Source organism: Panthera uncia (assembly GCF_023721935.1).
Source record: "Panthera uncia isolate 11264 chromosome E2 unlocalized genomic scaffold, Puncia_PCG_1.0 HiC_scaffold_19, whole genome shotgun sequence".
Classification (NCBI taxonomy): Eukaryota; Metazoa; Chordata; class Mammalia; order Carnivora; family Felidae; genus Panthera; species Panthera uncia.
This window is the reverse complement of record NW_026057588.1, coordinates 10,445,572-10,469,299: the sequence shown is the minus strand read 5'-3', so window position 1 is coordinate 10,469,299 and position 23,728 is coordinate 10,445,572. Positions and strand designations below refer to the sequence as shown.

Sequence of the window (23,728 nt, the reverse complement as noted above, 5' to 3'; positions counted from 1 at the left end):
CTTCAGATTCTGTGTCTCCCTCTTTCTCTGCCTCTCCACTGCTTGCACGCTGTCTCTCTCTCTCTCTCTCTCTCTCTCTCTCAAAAATAAATAATAAGCATTAAAAAAAATTTTTTTAAAGAAGCCCACACAATATAAAGAAGCCCAGAAGAAACAAACATCATACAGAAAAAAAAAAAAAATAACAAGAAAGCGACAAAAGAAACACAAAACATCTATAACTAAACGCTTTGTGAAATACTTAGCAAGATAATGGAAACTATCACATTTATAAAGAGCTGGAGGCTATGAAGAATTAATAATTAAATAACAAGAAAGGTTCTTGGGAATTCAAAATTATAGGGGTGCCTGCCTGGCTCAGTCAATGGTGTGTATGACTCTTTTTTTTTTTTTTAATGTTTATTTATTTTTTAATGCATTTTTAAATTTTTTTTTAATTAACGTTTATTTATTTTTGAGACAGAGAGAGACAGCACATGAAAGGGGGAGGGGCAGAGAGAGAGGGAGACACAGATTCAGAAGCAGGCTCCAGGCTCTGAGCCATCAGCCCTGAGCCCGACACCGGGCTCGAACTCACGGACCTCGAGATCGTGACCTGAACTGAAGTCGGACACTTAACCGACTGAGCCACCCAGGCGCCCCAATGTTTATTTATTTTTGAAGGAGAGAGAGACAGAGCATGAGTGGGGGAGGGGAAGAGAGAGAGGGAGACACAGAATCCGAAGCACGCTCCAGACTCTGAGCTGTCAGCACAGAGCCTGATGTAGGGCTCGAGCTCACAAACTGTGAGATCATGACCCGAGCCTTAGTAGGACACTCAATGAACTGAGCCACCCAGGTGCCCCAGTGTATGACTCTTCATTTCAGGGTCATGAGTTTGAGCCCCACATTGGGTGTAGAGATTACTTAAAAATAAAATCTTAAAAAAAATTCTAGATGAAATATAAATTTGAAGAGAAGGACTAGAAGTAAAGTCGGGGAAATCTAGAAAGGGAAAATTGACAAAGGGCTGGAAAATAGTAGTGAAAATATAAGAAAATTGAAGGCTCAACTCAGAAGATTGAACATCCATAATAATGAAGATTCCAGAAAAAGAGCAAGCAAATGAAGGGGAAGAAATCAGCACAAAAAGTATACAAAGAAAATGTCTCAGAACCAAAGGGTGTTCAATCTCCAGATTGAAAGAACAGACTTAAGGTCAGAATGATTAATGAATAAAGACTACAGTAAGGCATATCTTTGTGAATTTTTAGAACCAGAGAAAGAGGGAAGATCACAAAAGCTCTCAGAAAAAAAGAAGAAAAAAAAAGCTAGCAAAAATAATAAAAAGTCAAATATAAGTTCAAAGGAAAGGGAGAATGCAAACAAATCTGAGGGGAAAAACAGTTTTCCCTTGTTATCTAAAATTGCATTCCAACTCAGGGTGCATACAGATTTGAATGGAAAAGGATACATGTATTTCCAACCTAGAATTTTATACCCAGCCAAACTATAATAATGTGGGAGGATAGAATGAAGACATATTTAGTTTTGTAAGAACCCAAAAATATTTACCTCTTCTTCACTCTTTTAAGGGAACAATTGGAGGATGTGCTCCACCGAAATGAAGAGTCAACGAAAAAAGACAAAGACCTGGAATCCAGGAAATAGTGTCCAACTCGGGGAAATCCCAGGATAGCTTAGCACAGGCCTGGAGAGCAGCAAGTCCAGATTATATTAAAAGAGGACTGCAGGGTCGCCTGGGTGGCTCTCAGTCATTAACCCTCTGACTGTTGATTTTGGCTCAGGTCATGATCTCATGGTTCATGAGTTCAAGCCCCATGACAGGCTCTATACTGACAGCATGGAGCCTGTTTAGGATTCTCTCTCTCCCTCTCTCTGCCCCTCCCCCCTCAAAATAAATAAACATTTTTTTAGAAAGAAAAAGAAAAATATTAAGTATATATAGGTGCATCTAAAATTAAGGTAATTCTTAATTCTCAATTTTAAAGTTTGAGAAAGAAAATGCTAGTATATTACATGGCTCTGCAATGAAAACATTTACATATCATATTGTAAAAAACATTGATATAAAAATTATGACATGATTTCGTTGGGAGAGGGAAACTGGGTCAGCATGAGCTCAAGCCTCACCTACTGTAGTAGGAAGTCAGTAGAGAATGTCTAAAATTGGCTATCACGAAATAGCAGTGTCAGCATATTTAGAAACATGGAAGAAAATACTAGAAGAAACTGGTAAAGTCGTTGAAAGTGGTTGCCTCTGGCGAGCAGAGGGGAGTGGGGAAAGACAGTACATAGGACTGTTTTTTTTTTCATATTTTAGTACAGTTTGATTTCTTTTTTCAGTAATCTCTATACCCAACATGGAGCTCAAACTCACAACCCCAAGACCAAGAATCTCATGTTCTTCTGACTGAGCCAGATAGGTGCCCCAGTACAGTTTGATTTTTAAAGTATATTCACGAAAACTAATCAGTAGTGATAAAAGTCCCAACTGTGGTTAACTGCGAAGAGGCACCATGGAGCTTCTAGAAATGCTGTGTATCAGCTGTATCCGAGAGAACTTTCTGGGATAATGAAAATGTTCTCCATCTGCACTGCCCAAAATGGTAGGCACCAGCCACGCACGGCTACTGAGCACGAGAAAAGTGGCCAGTGTGACTGAGAAGCAATCCTTAATTTTTATTTAATTAAAAACACTTTTTAACGTTTATTCATTTTTGAGAGACAGAGAGAGACAGAGTGCAAGCGGGGGAGGGGCAGAGAGAGAGGGAGACACAGAATCCGAAGCAGGCTCCAGACTCTGAGCTGTCAGCACAGAGCCCAAGGTGGGGCTGGAACCCACGAACCGTGAGATCATGACCTGAGCCGAAGTTGGATGCTTAACCGACTGAGCCACCCAGGCACCCCTTTTTTAAAATTTATTTATTTTTTCATGTTTATTTATTTTTAAGAGGGAGAAAAGGAGATAGAGCATGAGCGGGGGAGGGACAGAGAGGGAGGGAGACACAGAATCCAAAGCGGGACCCAGCAAATTCTAGAACTAGATGGCTCCAAACTTCAGATGATAGTATTATCAAACATACATTATAAAATAACTAAGCTTAAAATGGTTAAAGACATAAAGGAAGAATCCAAAATATGAAAGAGCAAGACACTACCAAAACAAACAAAACCCCCAAACACCAAAAAGGCCCCCGCCCCCCACCAAAGAAAACAGACAAAAGACCCAGGGGTGCTTGGAGGAGGAAGGATTGGATTTACAGGAGGGAGAAATCCCTTAGAAAGGGGCAACCTGAATACTGGTGTGAAAATACAGTAACAATGATGAGCTCTTATTAAGTCAGAAGGGGATCCGAAGAGAGAGGAGCCAATTCCTGTGCAAACTACCTTTATTTATAAGGAAAAACTTCCCCATCTGGTTATAAAACCAGCACTGTGTGACGGCACTTGACTGGGGAGAGGCGGTGGCAGGGGTCCGGGTAGAGACCAGGGTGTCTCTCCTAGCCCTGGGGAGGTGGGGGCAGAGGTGACTCCCAGGGAAATCCAGTGGAGGCGACACATCGCAGGCTCTCCTAGGCTGGGGTGTTGGCTTGTGTCGAGGGGGTGGGAGGGGGTGGCAGCAGGAATAGGAGGCACTTGGGACGGAATCTGATTTGACAAATGGAGGGGAGGGGGGTGTCTCTTGCCTCCAATGATTCCCAGCCCCATCGTGACCTCCCAGGGCTATGACAGTTTCTAGGCTGAGGTTCTCCTTCTCCCCTGGGCTTCCGGGTAAGCAGAGAGCTGGAGGTGAGGACCCCACCCCTGTAGGGCTTGGGGCCCAAGGAGAGGCAGCAGTTACTGAGGGACAGGTCTGGAGCAAAGGCAGGGACGCTTCCTCCTGTCTCCCCTGGAAACGTCCTCCTCTCCAGCTAGACCTTATTCCTCTGGGTCTTCACCCTGGGGAAGAGCTGAGGGAAGACAGGATCTTTAGACACCAGGAACTCTCACTCCCTCGTCCCACCCCCAAACTTAATGGAGTCACCCGCCCCCGAAACAGGTGGGCCGTCTCCACCCTCCCCTCCCTTCCGAGGACTCCGGCATCTCCCAAACCACCTCAGAATCCCCGAGGTCCCTGTCACGACCAAGCACCAGATGATGCCTTAGGTCTGCCGCCCAGGTGATGAAATGGAATGGAGTTTTCCATTCGGCCACGAAGGAAACACCTACTGCCCCCATGGGGTCTGGTTGGGACCCGCCTCCACCTGTCCCCCAATTAAAGGAATCTTCTCCCCTGGGAATATAATGGGATCTTCCTGGTCTCCTCCCTTGACTAGAACCTCCCGCAACCCTACCATAGTTTTACTAATGGAGTCTTCTCTCCCTGCCCAGTGCGGCGTAGGGAAACCTGCCCCGCCCCCAGGCCAGTAACATACGCGTCTGTAACATCCCCCGTTACTAACAGGGTATTTTTCACCCCTTCCCTTGGCTAAAATACATTCTTCCTTGGGGCGCCTGGGTGGCTCAGTTGGTTGGGCATCCGACTCTTGGTGAGAGTGCAATCCGGCTTGGGAGTCTCTCGCGCTCCCTCTCTCTCTGCCCCTCCCCTGCGCTCTCTCTCAAAACAAATAAATAAACATTAAAACTGAAAAACAAAAAATTCTTCCTTACCTCCCAGTAATATTATTAGGGATGATAATAAAAATATTTGATTGAGTTCTGCTCAAGCTACTAAGGCAGCGCTGGGGAGTTCCCCCACGAAAGGCCGTGAGGAGGGGGCTTTTCTTTACCTCTCGCGTTACTATAATGGGCTTTTCCTCGTCTCCCCACGAACCCTAATGGGTTCTTCTGACCTCCCTCGCCGCCCCCCCCCCCCCCCCCCCCCCCCCCGCCCCGGTATAATGGACTGTCCCTCTTGCCCCTCTTTTTCCCGTGGAAATCACCCCTTTCCCCCAAATAGCCCCAGGAGGCCCCCACAACCTCTCTTCCCGGCTCACCCCGAAGTAGTTACGAGGTACGTAGCCCTCCTGGCCATGCAGCAAGGCCCACCACCAGTCTGTCTCCTCTGGCCCGTCCCTGCGCAGCACGGTGACAGACTCGCCCTCCCGGAAGGACAGCTCGTCCCCGAACTCGGCGCTGTAGTCCCAGAGGGCGTACACGACGCCGTTGTGCAGCAGCCCCATACTCTGCTCCACGTCTGAAACATAAAACGGCAGGGATCGTGAGCGCACGGGGGAGGGGGGGGGGGGGCAAGGACACTCAGGGACACGAGACACGCCGAGGACAGGGAAAGTCCCTGGGATTTGGCGCCGCCCCAGCTGAGGGATGAGCCACCTGCAAAGCTGTGTCTCCCCGCCTAGAGCCGGGCGCCTGAGCTGGAGTCGGCCGCCAGGGCCCCGCACTCTCTAAAATTCGAGAACATCGGGGTGCATCCAACTGGGTGTCCAACCCCAAGGCAAGATCAGTGGTCCCCACCCCTCCTGTACATCGTTAAGTCCCTCCCAGAGGTACAGTCGTCCGTGCACCACCCCCCTCCCCTACTTAAGTTTACAGTCTCTCTTCTCAACCCCTCCTTCCGATGGTACAGCCTTTCCCTTCCTCCCCCTTAAGTGGTCCCATCTCCCCCTTTCCAGATGGCGAGTCCACATGGCTTCCCCCTCCCCGAGGGGCAAAGTCTCCAAAGAGGATGCGATAACTTCTCCCGAGGGTACAGCCCACCCGCCCCCGCCTCTGCCCCCCCCCCCCCTTAAGGGGGTACAATTTCCCTCAAGAATTTAACCCCCTTTCCTAATGGTACAGTCCAGCATGCCCCCTCTCTCCAGTGGTTCAGTCCACTGTGTTCCAGTTTCTCCTCCCCTCCCGAACTCTCCCAGGCGGAGCCTACGGTCTTCACATCTCATAGGCTCCACCTACCTGCCCAAAGGTGTAATGGCCCGACGACAGGGCACTCCCCGTCTGCCCTTGCTCACCATAAGCCCCGTGGCCCCTGTCCACTTTCTGCCGCCGGGTGGCACAGACAGCAGGCTGTCGTGTAGAGGCTCACCTCTCAAAAGTACTGTCCCACCCCCAGGTCCTAGAGCCTACCTGACGCCGACTCTGCGATGTCCCCAACCCACCCTATGATACAGTTTGCCCGGGTGTGCAGTACAGAGGCTATTCACACCCCCATGCCATTGCTACCGACTTCCTCCCGTCACCTCGTTAGATGATGTGGCCCCTCTCGTGAGGTAAGCCTCACGTCTCACTACACACGGAAGAGTCCCCAAGCCCCTCCCCAGAAGCCATGGCTTGCTCACCTGCCAGCTGTGTGGCACTGTATCTCCCACTGGCAGCACAGCTCACCTGCTCAGCCCTATGCCGGGCAGATGGCATAGTTGGAACGTCCAACCGCCCACGCCCGCACGCGAGAAAGCAGGTGAGCAGTGCCATTTGCAAGACCGCTCATATCCGCACAGGGGTCCAGCCTGCATGGCAGAGTCCCCATGTCCCCGCATCCCTCGAGGTTGGCGCAGTCTGCTCACCCCACACACCCAGCTTGCACCTGCCCGGTGGGAGGCCCTGTCCCCCACCCCACCCCTAGGTGGTCCGTCCCACTGCCCTTCTGCTGCGATCCTGCCACTTGATTGGTGCAGCCCCCACGTCTTCTCTCCTGTGATTGGCGGCCTGCCTCCTTCCCCTCCCCGACTGCTAGCTGCGTGGCCCAGTCCCCACGACCCCCTTCCTCCCACCGAGGCGTCCCAGCGCTGCCTCGCACCTGCCAGGTAAGTGGCGCAATCGGCGTAACCCTCGCGGTAGGGGTCGCACTTCTCGATCGCCGTGGCGCCGTCGCTGAGCGTGGTGGCGAAGATTGCTGCGCCGTGCTGCACCAGCGCGGTGCAGATCGCCGTGTCGTTGCAGGACGCGGCGCAGTGCAAAGGTGTCCTAGGTGGGGAGGCGTGCGTGAGAGGCCGTGCACGCGCCCCCCGCCCCCTGCCCCCTGCAGGTGCGTTAACCCGCAGCGACGTCCTGCCCCCCTCCCGCCCCGTGCGGGTCTGGGCTCACCAGCCGTGGCTGTCAGGGGAGTTGACGTTGGCCCCAGCCGCGATGAGGAAGTCCACGATGGGGTAGTTGGCGCCGCAGATGGCGTTGTGCAGAGCCGTGATGCCCTCCTCGTTGGGCTGGCTCGGGTCGTTCATCTGGACGGACGGGGGACGCAGAGACTCAGTCCCGCGTCCCCCAGCCTCCACCCCGCCGGCCCTGCACTTCGGCAACACTCACCTCCTTCACTGCCTGCTGCACCACGTCCAGCTCCCCGGTCAGCGCGGCGTCCAGCAGGAGCACAAGCGGGTTGAGGCGGGCGCGGCGGACCTTGCGCGGGGAGCCCGCCTTCCGCAGCACCGAGCGCGTCTCCTGGGGGACAGGGAGGGGGGCTTCAGTGACTTGGGAGAGTTTGTTAATATACCCATTACTCAAAGGGGAAAATAGACGACGGTAGCTGCCCCAGGTCGTCCAACTAGACAGAGGTGAAGGCTGGGATTGGAGGACAGGGAGGTACAGAGCCTGAGTCCAGAGGGCGGGGTGGGGGCGGGGCGGGGGTAGGATCCCTCAGTTCTACAGCCTCTGGTTCCCTACAATTGTCAGGGAATCTGGTGATTATGGAATCCTGGGCCCTGAGAACTGAGAGGAAGCTGGGAGACCATGGAGTTGTTGATTGTAGAAGCCAGATAGTCAACCCACCCGCAGTCTTATTTCTTTTATAAAACATAAATGCTGTGAAACGCACGGACAACAGGTTGCCCAGTGTTAATTCCGGATGTTCGGAATTAGAATATTTATCCTCTTATTCCTTCTGCTTTCTTGTTTTTGATGTTCAAGTGTCCTCCTACAAGATTCGTTTATTCTGAGCACATAGCATTTGTGATTCTGGTCTTTGATGTCAATGATGTCAAGATCCTGGAATTCGGAGATCCCAAGAGCCACTGGTTTCCAAAATTCTCTGATGTGCAGCTATATGTCAGATTTCCAATGTTGAGTCCAGGAATGCTAAGCTGTGCCATTTCAAATTGCTGAAGACCCAGGATGTCACATTCCCAAGATTCTATGATTGGGAACTTTAATATTTTAAGTTTAGAATTTCTTCCAAAAGATTGGAAGGAGATACTCTGTTAATCCTTGTTCTCTCTGACCGCTGTGATTTTGGCCTCTTTATTCTTTTATCTATTTCCTCCTGCTTAGTATGGTGTTTGTGTATTCCTTTCTAGTGGAAAATATTCATTTAAAATATAATTCTGGAGGCACCTGCTTGGCTCAGTGTGTAAACCATGCATCTCTTGATCTTGGGTTTGTGAGTTCAAGCCCCATGTTGGGTGTAGAGATTACTTAAAAAAATAAAATCTTTGGAAGTGCCTGGGTGGCTCAGTTAAGTGTCCGACTTCAGCTCAGGTCATGATGTCACAGTTTGTGAATTCGAGCCCCAAGTGGGGCCCAGTGCTGACAGCTCAGAGCCTGAAGCCTGCTTCGAATTCTGTCTCCCTCTCTCTCTGCCCCTCCCCTGCTCATACTCTGTCTCTCAAAAATAAAAATAAAACATTTAAAAAATGTAAAAAATAAAATAAAATCTTTGGGGCACCTGGGTGGCTCAGTTGGTTGAGCATCTGACTCTTGATTTCAGCTAGCGTCATGATCCCAGAGTTGTGGGTTCGAATCCCACATCAGGCTCTGTGCTGGGCGTGGAGATTGCTTGAGATTCTCTCTCTCCCTCTGCCCCTTTCCTACCCCCTCTTTAAAATAAAATAAAATAAAATAAAATAAAATAAAATAAAATAAAATAAAATAAAAATAAAATAAAAAGGGGCTCCTGGGTGGCTCAGTCGGTTAAGCGCATGACTTTGGCTCAGGTCATGATCTCACGGTTCGTGAGTTCAAGCCCTGCGTCGGGCTCTGTGCTGACAGCTCAAAGCCTGGAGCCCGCTTCGGATCCTGTGTCTCCCTCTCTCTCTCTGCCCCTTCCCTGCTCATGCTCTGTCTCTCTGTCTCTCTAAAATAAACATTACCAAAAAAATTAATGAAAAATAAAATAAAATAATAAAATCTTAAAAAAATATATAATTCTGTATTACAGCGTATTCGTGCACTAATCTGTGATTTCCTGGTGTGTTACTGACTTAAATTCTAAGATCCTGTTCTTCAAAACTTCAGTGCCCGAGGGTTCTGAAATTTCACTGTTCTGAGACTGATAACAAGATTTAACTCTTGAATTCTGTGAGTTTTCAGGTCTCTCTGTGGCCAAGACTTTGTGATTCTATGATGAGGTCATTTCAAGATGTTGTCATTCTTCCATTCTTGATTTCAAGATCCTGAATCTTGGCTCCGCCCCCAGGGGGGCTTGGGAATAGGCATTTTGGGGTGTCTATCCGGTCCCTGCTTCTTCTCCGGGAATCGTTCCCCTCTCTCCGTCCATCCACACTGAGAGAACAGGACTGTTCTATGTGACTACACCCGCCCACCCCAAGCCAAGATGCAGGGACTGGACCAAATTCAGCAGGAGACCATCCATCCCCCGGTCAAAAGCTAACAATGATAATAGTAGTTACCAGTTAAGTGCCAGGCACTATTCTAAGCACTACGTGCTTAATCCTTACAGCGACCCTGTGGTTATTCTCCGCGCCCACCCCCCCCCCGACCCCGCCATTTTACAGATGAAGAAACTGAGGTCCAGAGAGGCTAAGTATCTTGCCTCAGGTTGCACAGCTGATAAATGCCGTGGAGCTGGGATTTGAACCCAGGCAGCCCAGCTCTGCAGCTGATGAACTTAATCACGACACCCACAGCCTCAGGGACCAGAGACTTGCTCTTGCAGTTTTGAATGAAAGAAGCTCTGAGTGGCGTCCGAGGACACCATGGGCTTGAACTCAGAGGTCATTTGGGGTCTTGGGCGGGGGCGCATTTCTAGCCATGGCACAGGCTTGCTGAGGTCTGAGAGGAGAGAGCGGATCCCCAGAGAATGCAGACATGAGCCTGTGCAGCAACCGGGGAGAGAAACGGGGAATACTTTGATTCAGGCAGGCTTTTCAGGTCCCGGAATAGACCCGCTGTTGTGCCAAGATACACTCATTTCCAGGTTGTAAGACTCCCAAGATTCCCGAAGGGATGCCCTCGGGGGGGCAGGTTATTGGAGAGGAGCAGAGAAAGTCTCTGTGTGGCCAAGGCTTCCGAATGCCTCCCCGTATACGTCCTCCCTGTCATCAAAACGCAGGCGCGCCTAGATTAAAGACTACATTTCCCAGCCTCCCTTGCACCTGGGTTCCTGGCCAGTTGGAAGAGGCAGATGTGATGTGTGCCACGTCCAGGTTCTGCCCTAAAAGGGAAAGGGCGCTTCCCTGTGCTAACATACCCCTGTTTCCTCCTGTGTTACTTACCATGCTCTGTAGCTGGTCTGATGGGCTGAGCTGGGGCAGGGCGGGGGGTGGTACGGGAGCTGGTGGGGCAGGAGCAGGGGGCCCTGCCCTGGCCTCGGACGCCTCAGTGATGGGGGACAGGTCGGGCTCAGGCCCCCCGGGCCCCCCGGGCCCCCCGTGGCGATGGAAGAGGCGGCTGATGATCTGCTGGTATTGTTTCTTGTGGGTGGGGGGCAGGGCCACAGCTGGGCTCTGCTCCATGGAGCCCCTGCGTTTGAGGGGCCGGGGTATCTCTGCCAGCACCCGGGCCACCTCCTCTAGCTCGGGCACCGACTGTGCCTCGGGTGGCAGTGCTGGCTGCAGCCTCGTGGGGCTGAGGGGCCGAGTTACAGCGCCTTCATCTGCGTCCCCGGCCTCCAGCACTGGCGTCAGCAGCCCTTCCAGGTCCGGCTCCGGCTCCAGCTCAGGGGGAGGTTTGGGAGAGCCTAGAAGGAACAAGAAGCCCATCAGAGGGTGAATCCCTGGGAGAACCCCAAGACGCCCTCCCCACAACCTCCAGGACCTGCAGCCAGCATCTGATTTGCTGTGTGACCCCGGGGCAGTTCCTTGCTGTCTCTGGGCTACTTTCCATGAGCGGCGAATACCATCCAATTGTGACATCTCCCACGTGTCGAGTGCTTAGCACGCGCCTGGTGCTTTCCGCGCCTGCCTTACTGAATTCTCACCACTACTTTGTGAGGTAGGTATTACTATCATCTTCTTATTTACAGAAAGAGAAGCTGAGCCTCAGAGGGGGTGGTCAGTTGCCCAAAGCCACATGCTTGGGATTTGAACTCAGTGCTCTCTGACTTCTGAATCGTGTGCCCCTGCCATCGTGATAGATTTGACTTTCGAAGATTCTAAGACCTTCCTCGCCTACCCTCTCAGGCAGAATACTCAATCCTGGCGCTTGATGGTCTCTTCTTGGTCTGATCCCTCTCTATCAGAGCGTCTAGAGCAGGTAGAAATAGTAACGATCACTCCATACACACATTACTCCACTGAACGCCCATCACAATCTACGAGGTAGAGACCATTAATCTGTCTTCACAGATGACAAAACAGAAGCTCGGATAGGTTAGCTAATGTATCCTGAGTCATACAGCAAGTCCGTGGTGGAAAGGAGCTCTAAACCCATTTCGCTTTCACTCTAGGCTCTGTGCTAGTCACACACACACACACACACACACACACACACACACGTTAATGATTATAATATAATAGCTATCGAGAACTTCCTATACATCAGGCCCTATTTTAATGACTTTATACGGATTAAATAATCTAATACCATATCTGAGTGAGATGGGCTCTATCACCTTTTACACTCAAGGAAATTGAGGTCCAGAGAGGTTAAGTGACTTGCCCGAGGTCACACAGCACAGAGCCAGGCAGTCGGATTCCAGGGTCCATGCTTAACCACTGTGCTGTCCCTAGCTCCCGAGCAAATTCCCAAGCTCCTGTAGCCTAGCTCTCTGTAGGGACAATGTCCGGAAACGGGTGTTTGGCTGTGATGTCTCCCCCAGCTGTTCTGGTCTTCAGCCAAGTGTCCTCCCTCTAACCAGCCCTCTGGGCCCCCCCCACTGTTGACTCACCTTCACTCACAGGGGCCCAAGTTTGTTGGGGAGGTTGGGGGGCTGGGGCGGGGGGCTGAGTCTGGGGCTGAGGCTGGGGCTGAGGCTGGGGCTGGGGCTGGGGCTGGGGCAGAGGCTGGGGCTGGGGCTGGGGGGGAGGCTGGGGCTGAAGGGGCACCTGGGGCTGGGGAGGCAGCTTAGGCGGGGGTGCTCGGGAGAAGATGGGGGAGCCCGGGAGCATGGCCCTGCTGGCCCCGTGCTCCCAAAAGGCATTCTGCAGCTTGAATATCATGCTGAGGGGGATGGGACGCTGGCGCGGGGAACTGCGGGGCTGGGGGCTGGAAGGAGGCATGGGGATGCGGCTAACAGGCTGCCAGCTGCGGGGCAAAGTGCCTGATGGCCCCGCGGAGCCCAGGGATCTGCGGTAGCCGCCCACATCGGAACGCCGGTCGTTGGCCAGAGGGGAGACCTTGTAGTTTCGGGGCAGAGTGGCACTGGTGAGGTTGTCCTGGGGGAGAAAGAGGCAAGGAGGAAAGAAGGGGCTCAGGTGGGAGGAAGTTAGGGACAAAGAATGATAAAGGAGGAGGCAGAAGGGGGAGGGAGGTAAGGGTAGAAGGTCAGAAGGGAGAGAAGGGGAGGGAAGGCAGAGGGGGTGAGGGAAAGAGAGGGTCAGGGAGAGGGGCAGAAATCCAGGATGAAGAAGGAAGAGCTTAGGGTGGAAGGCACGGAAACTGGGGGGTGCAGCCGGGAGTGGGAGCTGGTCCTAGCCTCATTCCTGGCCCCTGCCCACTAGCCCCCTCCCCGGCAGCCTCTCACCTTGCTGGTGGCCCCCAGCCCGTCCAGGCTGCTTTCTCTCCAGGGTAACAGCTGCAGGCCTGGCGAAGCAGGCCGCGAGAAGACGTCCAGGCCTGCAAGGCGGGAGTCATTAGGGTCTGGGGGACACCTCTCCGCCCTCCCTTCCCCCTCCCCCCCCTCCCCCGCTCCTCTGGCCTCCCACCACTCACGTTCATAGCTCGCTGTCTGCGAAGGCTTCTTCTCGTACGCCACGTCCAGGTCAGACTCATTCCAGGCTTTGGGGGGCCGCCGGCGCAGCGTCAAGTCGTCTAGGGAGAAGTTGCAAATGGGGGATGTGGCGGGAGGCTGGTCCCAGGCCCGCGTCCCTCCCATCCCCCAAATAGGGCCCCTGGTTCACCTTGAGCGCGCAGAGGCGGGGCGAAAGCGCTGCCGCCCGCGCCCAGTAGGGGGCTCCCAAAAGCTACAGGCGCATCGTAGGCTGAGGTCTGGGGGCGTGGCGAGGGCCCGCGCTCAGGGAAGAAGGCCTGGGGCCCTTCGGCCAGGGGGCTGCCACGCGGGGAGCCGGTGCGGCCCAGAAAGTCGAAGGTCGTGGGGGGACCCTGCTGGCGGAGCGGGCCCGATCCGGGCCGCGGGGAGGGCGCACGGCCGAGGGGGCCGCCTGCGCCATCGAAGGCGCGGGGCCGGGGCGAGGGCGCGCGGTCCAGGCTGCCGTAGGCATCCGGCTGCAGGTAGAGCGGGGTGCGCGGTGACGAAGGCCGGCCTTTAGGGGACAGCGGGCTGTAGGGGAGCAAAGCCGGGGCGTTCTCGGAGCGTCCGAAAGAGGAGGTGTCTGCGCCGTCGCTGGCCGCCTTCCGGGGAGACCCACGGCTGCTAAAGTGCTCGGGGACCGGGCTGGAGCTGTACCGGGACAGCTGTAGGGAGGCCCGCACATTGAGGGGGCAAAGGAGACATTAGTCGAGGGGGTTAGTAGAAGATCAAAAGAGGTCATCGAAAATTCACGCGGGGGAGTTAGACCGGCGCTGGAGATTCAGGCACCGGGAGCCCTGGTGAGGGGTACTGGTGAGACAGCCCTGAAATTGGGGCCGAGGCTAGCCCATACAGTGCCTTTCTGCCGCTTAGAAAAAGGCCCTGTTCTTCCGAGGGTCCTGTTAGATGTCCATTTCTACTGGTCCCCGCCTTCCGGTGCCCTTAAATAGCCCACAGACTCTATAATCCTATGGGACAGAACTCCAGGCAGAAAGAAGCTGGCTTTGGGGGCCAAGGTGGGGACCAAGGCGAAGAGGCTCACCCTAGAGGGGGCTCCCCCCTGTGAGCCGACAGGCGTCGGCGAGTCTGACCACAGCGACTCCAACTGTTTGGTCAGTTCATCCACCTTGGCCGCCGCCGTGTCCAGCTCCATCTGTTTGAGGTCCATGTGTCTCATGGCCAGCGCTGGGCAGGAGGGAAGGGCGGTAAGGACCCGGGTCTTGCGGGCAGAGCCCCGCCTCTACCCTGGAGGGCCCCTTGCGGGCAAGCCCCGCCCCCTACCCCAGCTCACACTGGAAGTTCAGGTCCAGAAGGTCCCTGGTGCTCTGGAATGCCTCGCTGTCCATGGTGCCGGCCGAAGCGGGGCGCCTGCGTGGGGTGTGAGGAGAGAGCCTTCTCAGACCCCGCCCGCAGGGAGCCAGGGGTCCTTGAGGAGCGGGACGGCACCTTTACTCTCCTAATTTTTTCCACTGGAAGCGCTATACCCCTCCGCTTCCCTGGCTGGGAAATGCCAACTCCTTCCAATCTTCCTGGGGGCGCCTGGGTGGCTCAGTCGGTTAAGCTTCCGACTTCGGCTCAGGTCATGATCTCACGGTCCGTGAGTTCGAGCCCGGCGTCGGGCTCTGTGCTGACAGCTCAGGGCCTGGAGCCTGTTTCGGATTCTGTGTCTCCCTCTCTCTCTGACCCTCCCCCGTTCATGCTCTGTCTCTCTCTCGGTCTCAAAAGTAAATAAAAACGTTAAAATCTTCCTGGAAGTCTCGGGGCAGAGTTCACCGTCCACCTCTCTATCTCAGTCCTAATGAGAGTTGAATCACTCCTTCATCAATTATCTACCGATCACCTACCGATCACCTACGGTGTGTGCCAGGGCCTGTGTAGTGGCTCGAGGGCATAATGAAATGAAATAACAACTATTTGTCGAGGGGCCACCGCCTGGGAGAACTGAGCTGAGTGCTTTGCACCCTCACTTGACGGTCACGATCAGTGTAGCAGGCCAGAAAGTGGGGCTCCGAAACATTTGTTCAACATCACTCGGCAGTACTAGGTTTCACACCTGCACCTAACTTGTGAGTCTGGGTCCTCTCGACCAGACAGGAAGAGTCCCCCACAGGGCAGGGACCAACTCAGCTTCCTCTCCCCAGAGTAGACCTTGTTCACAGGGACCCAGGGTTAACAGGAAGAATAGGGAGGTGGCTGGGCTGCTGTGGTCACGGGTTCAGAGGAACCGGTCAAGCCAGGACCATCCCCATGGTAGCCACCACGCCCCACCAGCTTTGCCACCTCCCCTGTCTGCACCAACCCCTTAGCTTTGGAGGTGCAGGCGTGGGAAGCAGGGCAGGCTGGGGCACGCTGATTCTGGCCTCTGGGAAGCCTCGGAACAGAACCTGTTGGGGCTGGTGGTTCATCTGGGTGTGCTGGGAGCATGTGACTTTGGGCAACAAGTCCCTTCCACTCCCCGGGCCTCAGTTTCCCCAACGGTGGGAGGAGGAGGCCAATCAGCTATTCTCAGAGGCCTCTTCAATCTCTCAGAGGCCTAGATTCTGAAATGGTAGGACCTTGAGACTGCAATTAAAGCTCTACAGAGCCTAAAACTCTCAGCTTGAAAGTCTACTGTCTGAAAGTCCTGAGTCCAAGATTCCATCTTTGGAACATTCTAGAATTCTCCAGTGTTGCTAGCCTAGATGTCTCCATCTTCCTGCACTGTGGTCTCTCTATCCCAGGATTCCACTGTCCTGAAAGTCTAGCTGAATGCACGGTAGAGAGAACAATTGTGAGGATCCAAGTGGCCAGAGATCGCAAGAGGAATCAAGGCTCTGGGAACTCAGGCCTCAGAAAGTAGAAACCACAGGAATCAGAACTCAGGGCCCTTAGAATCTCAGACACACGTGAAAACGCTCTTGTCTGTTAAAATATAAAAACGGACAACTCCATGCGGCCTCCAGTGCGCGCATTCTGGCAGTGAGAGGTTCTTCTGGGGGTTTCAGGACTCCCACATTTCTAAGGCTCTCAGATCCCATGCTTGACAGCCTCTGGCTCTAAGGAAATGCCAAGGCTGGGCGTGGGGCCCTCGCGGGGCTGGAGCGGGCAGAGGGGTTGTCCGGGCCGCCAGGGGGCGCTCTGGGTCACGGCCCGAACCTGGCGGGGCAGGCGGACAGCGAGTGAGCTCAGACCCCGGGAATGCGCTGCGGGCCCGGGCAGGTGCCTCACCTCCCGCGACAGGCGAGGCGTGGGGGGCGAGGGAGGGAGCGGGCGGGGCGCGAGGGCGGTACAGGCCGCGCCTCTGCTCCCAGGTCCCTGCCCTCCACTTCCACCTCCCGGCTCCCCCTCCTGCGGACTCCAATCCACCCCAGGATACCCTCTAACCCCAACTCCCACTCCTCCCCTCCCCTCCCCTCCCACCCCTAACTCTCCTTTCCCCCGCCCTCGTGCACGCGGCCAAGCCAAGTTCTTCGCGGTTAAGGATCTCGGGGGGCTTCCTGGAGGAATCATCCGCAGTGGGAACCAAGTCAGAGCGCCAGGCTAGGCTGGGAATACCCTACTTGAAATCCTACATTTCCGTCCGGACTGACTGTCGCCGGGAGAGGCCCCACCCTCTCTAGGACTTGGTTTTCCCCTCTCTAAGTCTCTACCCTGGGCTAGTTATATTCTGTGCCTCAGTTACCTCGTGTGTATAATGGGGGAATTAATACCTTCACCTCAAAAGGGTGTGAGGTTTGAGTGACATAATTTAGGCACAGTGTTTAGAACAATGCAGGCACCAAATAAAGTTCACACATATAGGATTCTTAATTAGGGACTTTTCATGGCTGTTCATTAAGATAACATAGGATCTGGCACACAGTGAGGGCTCAAGACGGAGAGTAATCTGTTGGGTTTTTTTTTCCCCCCTCCCAACAAGAGAGCCCTTTCGGCTCTTTCTAAAAGCCATGAGTTTTGACCTCTGGAGTCTCGACTTCCTACGCCCTCAATCCTCTCCGGTCACTAGTGAGTTCTGGCTAGTGGTCATCCCCAGTAATCTAGGCAGAGGTGCATGGGGAGAGAGAAGATTCCAGAGAGAAGGTGGCAAAAGTCCAGGATGTGGGCTATGCCTGCTCTCCAGCCTTAGTTTCCCCAGTGGAGTAGAGAGGAGTCATTCCCTGGGGTGGAGTCAGTAAGCACCTTTGGGCAGTTGCCCGAAACTTCTGTAGACAATGGGGACCATCCCATCTACCTATCAGCGCTGAGCCTGGCTCACAGGGAGCTCTGTCTTGGCAGCCACGGTTATTATTTTTAATTTCATCTCAGGCTATCACCAAATGCCCTTCAAGCCCAGACATTAGGAAGTTCTTCCCTCTCTCATCAGAACCCCCTTCCTCCCCCACCCCCTTGTTTAATCCCATCACATGACTCATGGGGGCGGAGAGAGGGGGGAGACAGAGGGAGGTGAAGGTCCCTGCCCTCCCCCAGCTTCAAGGACAGACACACACCTCCAGAATTAGCCTCTATCCCTCGCTTATCTCCCACACAACCTCAGGTCAGACAGATGGGGGTGGAGGTGACATTTCTCACCTCAGGGTCAGGGCGAGGAGCCCTAGGAGAGAGAAGGTTAGTCAGAAAATCTGGTGGGAATGAATGGAATCCCGTCTCCCAGACAGGCTGCAGAAAGAGGAGGAAGCCAAACTCCTATCAACTCTGCTACCTGTGTGACTTCTTAGCCTCAGTTTACCCCTGTCCCCTCTGTGCAATGACTGCGTAGGGCCCAGGCATGCAAGCCTCCCAGAATCCAATCCTACCTTCTGGAATTCGGCCCTGGGTTCCAGAACCCCCTCTGCAAACCCCAAGTTATTTCCCACCTCCGTGGGGTAATGGGAGGATTCCGCTCCCACCAGGGGGCGCCCTGGGGTGGAGGTCCCTCCTCTGGTTAGGCAGGTCTGACGCCCCGGTTAATGATATGTTGGCGATGTCGCAGCCCCACAGAGGTTGGAGAGCTGCCTCGGTTCCCCTCCTCGCCCCCACCCCAGAGCCGGAAAGTGTAGGGAGCGCCGGAACCTAGCCTCCAGGGGGACCTCGGGGGCTTGTCCTGCTACATTCCAGGGACCCGAGTTCCACTATCCCCATCCCACTCCTAATTCCACCTTGAGACCTAGAGGCTTGGTCGAGAAGGCAGCTGGAGGGCGGCAGGGATGGCCGCCCTTTCCAGGGTCCAGAAGTCCGAGTCTTGTCATTGCTGCCCAAGACTCAGGGATCTGATACTCCAATTTTACTCAAAGACTCAGGCTTTCGAGAGCGCCCAATTCGTGGAACTCGGGAGTCCCAGCTCCAGCGTCCCCCCAGGACCACGGCGTCCGAGCCCTCCACCCCAAGAACTCAGGCATCAGGGTCCCCTTTGCTTCTGCCCAGTGAATATGAGTTCTTTCCTTCGAAGGACCCTGGCATCTGCGAACGCCCAATTCCGCCCTGGGAATCGGTGTCCGAGTCCCCTCCCAGTCCTCCCAGGGACGCGGTGTCGGGCTCCCCCCGAGCCGCTGGACCCCAGGGGTGGGTGGAACTCACGGATCCGGGGCAAATCCTGGCACCGGGGGACTTCCTCCGGCTCCGGCTCCGGCTGCGGGGAGCGGAGGACGGGGCGGGGCAGGCTCCGGGAACAGGTTAGACGACGTGACTCCGGCAGACGGGAGGCGGGTCCCAGAGAGGAGGGGGAGTAGGGGTCGCCTCGAGCACCTTGGGACTTGTAGTCCTGCAGGGGCAGTAGGCCGACTTCTGGAGACGTTCCCATTGGGAATCACCCAAAGTCCATTTCACAGACAGGAAGGGCGAGGTCCAGAAGCCGAGGTCTATGTGGCCACGCAGATAGAATTCAGACTTTAATCTCGCCGGGGCTGTAGGAGGCAGACTCCTGAGTCCCTGTCCCACCCCTCCAGGCTTAGTTTCCCCCTCCTAGAAAGAAGATTTGGACGCCACTAAAGGGTTAGAAGGTTAGAGGTTGGGGGAGACTCACATGCCCCGCCCCTAAGTCGAGAAGACACCCTCGCTAAATCAGTATCCCCTCGAGTCTCTGAATCTCAATCTCCCCGTCGGTAAAAAGGATGGGTTGGATCTTTATACAATTTCCTAGCAAGAGTCCAAAGTCTTAGGCTGGGACTACAATCCCCAGCAGCTTCCACGATGGACATCGGGCGTCTCCCCTCCTTGCGCCCTCTGGGAATTGTAGTCCCGAGCCCGCAGTCCCGGAGTCTCGCCCACGCTGGGGAAACTGTCTGGTGATCCCGGGCTGAGGGAACGCGTTCCCTTCCCCTGACCCTCCCTCCGCTCTGAGAAGCCGCTCACACCCAGAGAAGGAGGGACGCCCCAATTGTGGAATAGGATCCGAAATCACGGCAGAGGGGGCGGGAAGTGGCTCTGACACACTGGCCAGGAATGCAGTCGGGTCACCCTGTCTAGCCGCCGTCCCGCGGCTCCGCCCGCCGCCCCAAGCGGTGTGGTCCCTGTGGAAAGGGGCGTGGATGCGACCCCCAAATCCGCGGCCGCGTGCCTCTGTTTACACGCGCCCCCCGGCAGAGAAAGGGCGCTGCTCAAGCCTTCTACTCCCTCTCTCTTCCTCAGAGCCTTACAGGAAGGTCCCCCACGCACTAGACTAAATTCTCGGGGGCATCTATATGTCTCATTTGATCCACAAACCCCGCCCTTTAGTCCGCACCGCCCCACGCGTGATTAGCTCGTCTGGAAGCCCCGCCTCGGAGCCCACAGGCTCCTCCCTCTAGGTTTCCCGCGCCCTAGGAGTCCAGAAGCCCCGCCCCTGGCTGGTACTTCAACGCCCTCCGTTGGAATTACACCATTTCTCCATTTTCCCACCTGTCCCACTCAAGTTCCGAATTTCCCAGGCATCTGGGCCTCCCAAGAAGGGATTGTGACACTGAAAGCACAGCCCTGCCAACCTACACTCTTACCTGTCTCTTTAAGAATCTCAGACCAATCGACCTTCCTGTCTCTTTAAGAGTTAGAAGCTACCAATGTGGCTGCCCCTTTAAGGCGACGTTGGCGCAATTAAAGTCCGAGACATGGAGGGGGATATGCGCCGAGACCTGATGAGGCGCTAACTCCCGCCCAGGAGCCAAGCAGCTGTTTTCGGGAGCAGATTTTCGGGAAAAGAACGTCTTCCTCGGCTGTCTGCTCTGCGCAAGCGGAAACTCCCCCCAGTTCTGCTCGTAGAGAGAGCGTACTCCGAGCGACACCCCCGCGCTCCCGCGCCACATGGACGCTCCCGGACGAGGCCCCGCCCCTCTGGTTCCACGTGGTCGTCCACGGAGCTCCTGAGGCTCCGGCGGCTGGGTCTGAGGGAGGCACGGGTCCGGGGATGGCGGGGACCCCGTCCGGCGGTGAGTTGCATCAGGGCGGGCCGACGGGGTGCGGAGAGTTGGCCGCCGGGAGGAGAAAGGGGCGCCCAGGAGCGTTCGGACGGAAAAAGGGACATCCTCGAGACAGGACCTGTGGAGAGTGTATCGCCCGCGAGGAAGGGACTTCAGACCGAGGGAGCGTACGGGGTGGGGGAAACTACCGGTGGAGCGAAGGGCGCCCCCCGGGATTGGATCGGTGGAGACAGGGATGCCTCTGGGGAGCAGGCAGAGAAGAGACCGGGTGAGGGGTTGAGGCGCTCAAGAGGCTGGGGCCAGTGGGCCCCCTAGGCGCCCTGGAGAATTGGATTCACGGGAAGTGTCAGCAGACCCCCATTTCCCCTTCTGCAGGTGCTGCTCAGTTCTCTTGCCCCCCCAACTTTACCGCGACGTCCCCAACCTCAGAGCCCACCCGTTTCTCTTTGGAAGTGTTAACAGACCCAGATACGGAACTGTGGCTTATCCAGGCCCCTGTAGACTTCGCCCCAGACTGGTGAGTGGTCCCAGGCCACCTCCTGGGAATATGCTCCATCCTAGTGGCTGAACTTGGGGGAAGTTTAGAGGGGCTTTTCTTAGGCTTCCAGAAACGCGGTTTTCAGCTCTTCCCCCCCCCCCCCCCCCCCCCCCGTTTCACGCAAAGAATCTGACGGAGCTCCTGCCTTCCCCTTTCTCCTCGCAGCCTCAACGGGCGGCTAGTGCCTCTCTCTGGCTCCCAGATTGTGAAGGGCAAGTTGGCAGGCAAGCGGCACCGCTACCGGGTCCTCAGAAGCAGCGGTCCCCAGGCTGGAGGAGCAATCCTGCTGGCTCCCTCCGTGGCGGCAGGGGGGGGACTCACCTGTGCCCCAGCCCCCCAGGGCAGCCTGAGGATCTTTGAGGGTTCCCAGGAATCCCCACCAGGGACCCTGCTGCAGCCTATTCCAACGAGCCCCCCGCCACAGATCCCCCCTGACCTGAGACCCCGGTTCTGTGCCTTTGGAGGCGGCCTACCAGTAACAGGGCCTGGGTCAGCCTTGGCACTGAAGTCACCCGCCTCAAAAAAGAGGAAAAAGAAGAGGCAAATACCAGAGGCCCCAGCTCCCCAGGAGGCAGTGAATGGGCTGGGGGCCCTGGCGGTGGACACAGCTTTGGGGTCCCCCGATGTGGCGAAGAAGAAGAAGAAGAAAAAGCAGGAGCCGCCAGAACTAGAGGTGATGGAGCTGGTGACAGCCGAACCTGCGGCCAAGATGCCGGAGCCTCCGGAAGCGCTGTTCCCATCATCCACCACCAGGAAGAGGAAGAGGCTGAAGGGGACAGAAGAGAGGGAGCCTGGGGAAAGGATGCCGATTGAGTCTCAGCCGCAGTTGAAGGAGGAGCCACGGGAGGAAGCCGTCCCACTGCCATCTTCGAAGAAGAAGAAGAAGAAGAAAGACAAGGGGCACAAAGTCATGATGGAGCCGGGGACTGATGAGGCTCTAGAGCTGGAGAGGAGGCCTCTGGAACTCCCAGGGGAGATGATAGAGCCTGAACCACCACAAGAAGTTGAGCTTCAGGCTGAGGCAGCTCCAACACCCGCCAAAAAGAGGAGGAAGAAAGAAAAACAGCAAGACGTGACAGTGGAGCCAGGGGCAGAGGCGGTGGAGCCTGAGTTGCCAGGTGACCTTGAGGGTCAGGCGGCTCTAGCATCCACCAAGAAGAAGAAGAAAGAACGGGGGCTCAGAGCAACTGAGCCGAGGACTGAGGTTACGGACCCACAGGGTGAGCCGATGGAGCCTGAGCTTCCGGAAGAGCGTGAACCTGAGGCAGGGGCAGATCCAGCATCTGCTAAGAAGAAGAAGAAACGGGGCCGGGAAAGCGGGGTGCCAGAGGTAGCACCCCGGGAGGAGATGCCAGAGCTGCCGCGGGGTCCAGAGCCTGGGGAGGTGGCTTCCACAGGCCGGGAGAAGAAGTTGAAGAGGCTGCAGCCGGATCCTGTGTAGCCTCCCCCAGGGAAACTGACGACTGTGGTCAAGAAAAGCTGGAGGGGCGCCTGGGTGGCTCAGTCGGTTGAGACTCTTGATTTCGGCTCAGGTCACGATCTCGCGTTTCATGAGATCGAGCGCCGCATCAGGCTGTGCACCGACAGTGTGGAGCCTGCTTGGGGTTCTCTGTCTCCTCTCCCTCAAAATAAATACACTTTAAAACAAAAAAAAAGAAAGAAAGAGAAAGGAAAAGAAAGGGGAAGAAAAGAAAAAAGCCGGAGGTGACCGCCTGGGCCAGCAGAGAGCGAGAACAGAGAACCCCTTCCCGATGACGGCGCCGCCACACCAGAAGCAGCCCGAGCCTGGAAAATGCTTTATTGTTACAACGAGGGCCTCTCTGGCGGCTGGGGTCATCGGGGCACTTTCAAGAAGGGCTCGTGTAGGACATCAAACAGCCTCCGGGCCTGTGTGAGAGCAAGAAAGAAACAAGGAACTGGTCATTAAATGAGCCATCTGCTTGCTACATCCAGAGTGGGCTTTGGTTCTTTCGGTTTCGGCTCGGAGGGTACTCTGGGGGCTGGGAGAGAAACATCCTGATCTTGATTCTGTCCCAGGCTGACTATGTGAGTTAGGGCTGGTCCCCACCCTCTCTGGGCCTTGGTTTTCCCCAACTGTAGGAGAAGCACTGTGGGCCTTCCACAGCCTTAGAACTTTGGGATCTGAGGTGCCATCTATGTAGTGCTCCCTCCTGTCCCCGACCCCTCAAGCCCATTCCCACAGTTCTTACCTTTTGGGGCCCCAGGCCCGGGCACAAAGCCAGATCTTCTCGGGATGCAGCTATGAGCTGTTCCAGAGACTGAGGAAGGTGGAAGGTGAGGGTCAGAGATGGGGAGCACAAAACTACCCTGCCCCAGCTCATCGGGGGTCTAAGATCTCCCTGGAAGGAGGTGAGGTCCTCTGGGAGGGCAGGGGAGGCCCTCTGGGAGGGCAGGGGAGGCGGTGGGGGGGGGGGGGGAGGCATTCCTTGAAAAAGCAAGGGGGCAGAAATGCCATCAGGACAAGGGAACCATTCCTTACCCCAAAAGTAGTTAGGAGGGTCTGGCTGTCGGTTTTATTGACAGACTTCACGGTGGTCAGGCATTCAGTCACCTGCAAGGGAGGGGAGGAGGCAGAGGTGTGGCAGGAGAAGAAATGAGAGCGATCTGAGCGCTGGGTCACCACTGTGTCCCCAGACTGCCTCGCATGCAGGAGGTATTCAATAAATACCCCCCCTTTTGGCTGATTAAAAGTTCATCTCAGAGTGGGTCCCCCACTAGCTGAGAGAATATTGGTCACATCATGAGAAGATAAATGCCATTTCTCTTGAGTTCGTTCTGCCCAGGGTAGACCATAGGCTCTGGAGTCAGATC

At 55.4% G+C, this 23,728-nt stretch overlaps 3 protein-coding genes across 5 annotated transcripts in view; 1 reads left to right on the top strand and 2 right to left on the bottom strand.

Annotated features, from left to right (window-relative positions):
* Positions 1 to 3,502: 3,502 nt before the first annotated feature.
* On the bottom strand, positions 3,503 to 20,286 carry PPP1R13L (protein phosphatase 1 regulatory subunit 13 like). Of its 3 annotated transcripts, XM_049621161.1 has the most exons (15): positions 19,939 to 20,286; positions 18,545 to 18,825; positions 17,479 to 17,582; positions 14,304 to 14,380; positions 14,055 to 14,197; positions 13,164 to 13,677; positions 12,976 to 13,074; positions 12,788 to 12,879; positions 11,993 to 12,479; positions 10,380 to 10,843; positions 7,240 to 7,371; positions 7,024 to 7,157; positions 6,737 to 6,903; positions 4,980 to 5,179; positions 3,503 to 3,953 (listed from the first exon to the last, which is right to left on the bottom strand). In XM_049621161.1, exons 4-15 carry the CDS (start codon positions 14,356 to 14,358, stop codon positions 3,915 to 3,917), a joined length of 2,526 nt encoding a protein of 841 aa, XP_049477118.1. In that variant the 5' UTR covers positions 14,359 to 14,380; positions 17,479 to 17,582; positions 18,545 to 18,825; positions 19,939 to 20,286; the 3' UTR covers positions 3,503 to 3,914. The 3 variants fall into 3 exon arrangements, with proteins under 3 accessions (XP_049477118.1, XP_049477117.1, XP_049477119.1); XM_049621160.1 differs by having other exon boundaries at positions 18,545 to 20,286; XM_049621162.1 differs by lacking the exon at positions 17,479 to 17,582 and having other exon boundaries at positions 18,545 to 20,286.
* On the top strand, positions 20,286 to 22,842 carry POLR1G (RNA polymerase I subunit G). The gene is made up of 3 exons (XM_049621185.1): positions 20,286 to 20,367; positions 20,734 to 20,875; positions 21,062 to 22,842. The coding sequence occupies exons 1-3, from the start codon at positions 20,346 to 20,348 to the stop codon at positions 22,335 to 22,337; spliced, it is 1,440 nt and encodes a 479-aa protein (XP_049477142.1). The 5' UTR covers positions 20,286 to 20,345; the 3' UTR covers positions 22,338 to 22,842.
* Positions 22,681 to 23,728, bottom strand: part of ERCC1 (ERCC excision repair 1, endonuclease non-catalytic subunit) — a 13,690-nt gene continuing 12,642 nt past the window's right edge. The window contains exons 8-10 of the mRNA XM_049621195.1: positions 23,397 to 23,468; positions 23,107 to 23,175; positions 22,681 to 22,783 (exon numbers count right to left, since the gene is read on the bottom strand). Of these exons, the coding sequence (XP_049477152.1) occupies positions 22,730 to 22,783; positions 23,107 to 23,175; positions 23,397 to 23,468 (195 nt within the window). The 3' untranslated portion in view covers positions 22,681 to 22,729. The remainder of the gene's footprint in view (positions 22,784 to 23,106; positions 23,176 to 23,396; positions 23,469 to 23,728) is intronic.

Coding starts and splice junctions, on each gene's coding strand:
- PPP1R13L (XM_049621160.1), bottom strand. CDS start 14,358: ATGGACAGCGAGGCATTCCAGAGCACCAGGGACCTTCTGGACCTGAAC. Junction 14,198..14,303: donor TCTGGACCTGAACTTCCAGT/GTGAGCTGGGGT, acceptor CCTCCTGCCCAG/CGCTGGCCATGAGACACATG. Junction 5,180..6,736: donor TTGCGCCACTTACCTGGCAG/GTGCGAGGCAGC, acceptor TTTATGTTTCAG/ACGTGGAGCAGAGTATGGGG.
- POLR1G (XM_049621185.1), top strand. CDS start 20,346: ATGGCGGGGACCCCGTCCGGCG. Junction 20,368..20,733: donor GGCGGGGACCCCGTCCGGCG/GTGAGTTGCATC, acceptor CCCCTTCTGCAG/GTGCTGCTCAGTTCTCTTGC. Junction 20,876..21,061: donor GTAGACTTCGCCCCAGACTG/GTGAGTGGTCCC, acceptor TTCTCCTCGCAG/CCTCAACGGGCGGCTAGTGC.